Raw genomic sequence first — 2,175 nt, forward strand, 5'->3', positions numbered from 1 at the left:
GAGGGGCGCCGTGGGCCCAGGTGCCCGGGGGACCCAGGCGTCCGGGGGGGGGGAACCCAGGGGTCCAGGGGGCCCAAGAACCCGGGGAGGGGCCCAGGCGTCTGGGGCCCAGGTGTCCAGGGGCCCTGGCATCCGAGGGACCCTGGTGCCCAAGGAAGGGCCCAGGCGTCGGAGGGGCCCCGGCGTCCGGGCGGCGGCGCGGCCCTTACCCGGCGCACCCAGGGCGGCATGGCGTGGCTGGCGGGCGAGCGGTGGTGCAGGTTGAGGACGCCGACGCTGAGGATGACGCAGAGCGTCAGCAGCACCAGTGTCGCCGTCAGGTAGCGCACGATGAGCGGCGCCGCCAGCGACGTCTCCGGCACTTTGTCCGCCAGCAGCAGCAGGAACACGGTGAGCGTCAGCAGCCCGAACAGCGACAGCGTCATCTTCTCCCCTGCCGCCGCCGCACCTGCCCGTCACGCCGGCCCCGCGCCGGCCTCGTGCGAGGCCTGTGCAAGCCCTGCTTCCCCGTGCAAGGCCCTGTGCAAGCCCCGAATCCTCGTGCAAGCCCTGTGCAAGCCCCGGCTCCCTGTGCAAGGCCCCATGCAAACCCCGTGCGAGCCCCTGTGCAACTCCTGAATCCTTGTGCAAACCCCGTGCGAGCCCTGGCTCCCTATGCGAGCCCTGTGCAAGTCCTGACCCCCCGTGCAAAGCCCCGCACAAGCCCCGTGAGAGCCCTGGTTCCCCGTGCAAGGCCCCATGCAAGTCCTGAATCCTCATGCAAGGCCCTGTGCAAGCCCTGGTTCCCTGTGCAAGCCCCGTGCAAGGCCCAGCTCCCCGTGCAACCCCCCGTGCAGGCTGCAGCTCCCCGTGCGAGGCCCCGTGCGAGCCCCGGCGACAGCCCTTGTGCAAGTCCCAGCTCCTCGTGCAGCCCCGGTCCCCGTGCGAGGCCCCGTGCGAGGCGCGTGCGAGGCGGCGCACCGGCGTCGGGCGGCAGGTAGAAGACGCAGATGGCGAGCACGGTGATGAGCACGCAGGGCACGATGACGTTGACGATGTAGAAGAGCGGCTTGCGGCGGATGACGAGGTAGAAGGTGACGTCCTCGTGCGCGGCCTCCCCCGGCGGCGCGTGGTGCCGGCCCGCGCGGTGGCACAGCTCCCACTGCCCGTTCTCTGCGCGGCGCCGTGAGCGCGGGGCCCTCGTGCAAACGCCCCTGTGCAAACCCTCGTGCAAACCCTCGTGCAAACCCTCGTGCAAAGCCCCGTGTGAGGCCGTGCGAGGCTGCGAGGGGCTGCGTGAGGCCACGCACAGCCATGCAGCACCATGCGCAGTGGTGCAGCCCCGTACAGCGCAGTGCACAGTCACGGGCAGCTGTGCGAGGCTGTGCAATGCCGTGCAATGCTGCACAACGCTGCGCGTGGTCATGCAATGCAGCGCAATGCGGCGCGCAGCCGTGCACGGCTGTGTGAACCTGTGCAACGCCGTGCAACACCGTGCGCAGCTGCGTGGGGTTGTGCAAGCCCGCGCAATGCCGTGCGCAGTTGTGCAATGTGGTGCGCAGTCGTGTGAGCCCGTGCAACGTGGCGCAATGTGGTTTGAGGCTGTGCGCAGCCGTGCAAYGCCGTGCGCGGTTGTGTGCGGTTGTGCAGTGCCGTGCGAGGCTGTGCACTGTGGTGCAATGCTGCATGCAGTTGTGCACAGTCATGTGCGGCTGTGCAATGCGGTGCAATGCCGTGCACAGTCGTGCAATGCGGTGCAATGCTGCACGCGGTTGTGCACAGTCATGTGCGTCTGTGCAATGGGGTGCAATGCCGTGCACAGTCATGCAACACGGTGCAACGCTGCACGCGGTTGTGCGCAGGCGTGTGCGGCTGTGCAATGGGGTGCAATGCCGTGCACAGTCGTGCAACGTGGTGCAATGCTGCACGCGGTTGTGCACAGTCGTGTGCGGCTGTGCAATGGGGTGCAATGCCGTGCACAGTCGTGCAACGCGGTGCAACGCTGCACGCGGTTGTGCGCAGGCGTGCGCGGCCGTGGGGGGGTCTCACCGAGGAAGGCGGGGGGCAGGCGGGCCTGGGGGCCGGGGGGCCCCTCGTGCCCCCCCCGCGCCAGCCGCAGCCCCAGCTCGGCGCGGCTGTAGCTGCCCGAGCGGAAGACGAGGGAGCAGTTCTGCCAGTCGAAGGGGAAGTGCGACA

General features: G+C 69.4%; 1 protein-coding gene across 1 annotated transcript in view; it reads right to left on the reverse strand.

The window, feature by feature from the left end:
* Positions 1 to 2,170, reverse strand: part of LOC112967014 (acetylcholine receptor subunit beta-like) — a gene marked incomplete at its 5' end in the record, with an annotated part of 3,993 nt that extends 1,823 nt beyond the window's left edge. The window contains 3 exons of the mRNA XM_026067692.1: positions 210 to 433; positions 961 to 1,381; positions 2,090 to 2,170. Coding sequence (XP_025923477.1) covers positions 210 to 433; positions 961 to 1,381; positions 2,090 to 2,170 — 726 coding nt within the window. The remainder of the gene's footprint in view (positions 1 to 209; positions 434 to 960; positions 1,382 to 2,089) is intronic.
* Positions 2,171 to 2,175: the final 5 nt, after the last annotated feature.

The sequence above is a fragment of the Apteryx rowi genome, unplaced genomic scaffold (assembly GCF_003343035.1).
Source record: "Apteryx rowi isolate R43461 unplaced genomic scaffold, aptRow1 scaffold_2609, whole genome shotgun sequence".
NCBI classification, from domain to species: Eukaryota; Metazoa; Chordata; class Aves; order Apterygiformes; family Apterygidae; genus Apteryx; species Apteryx rowi.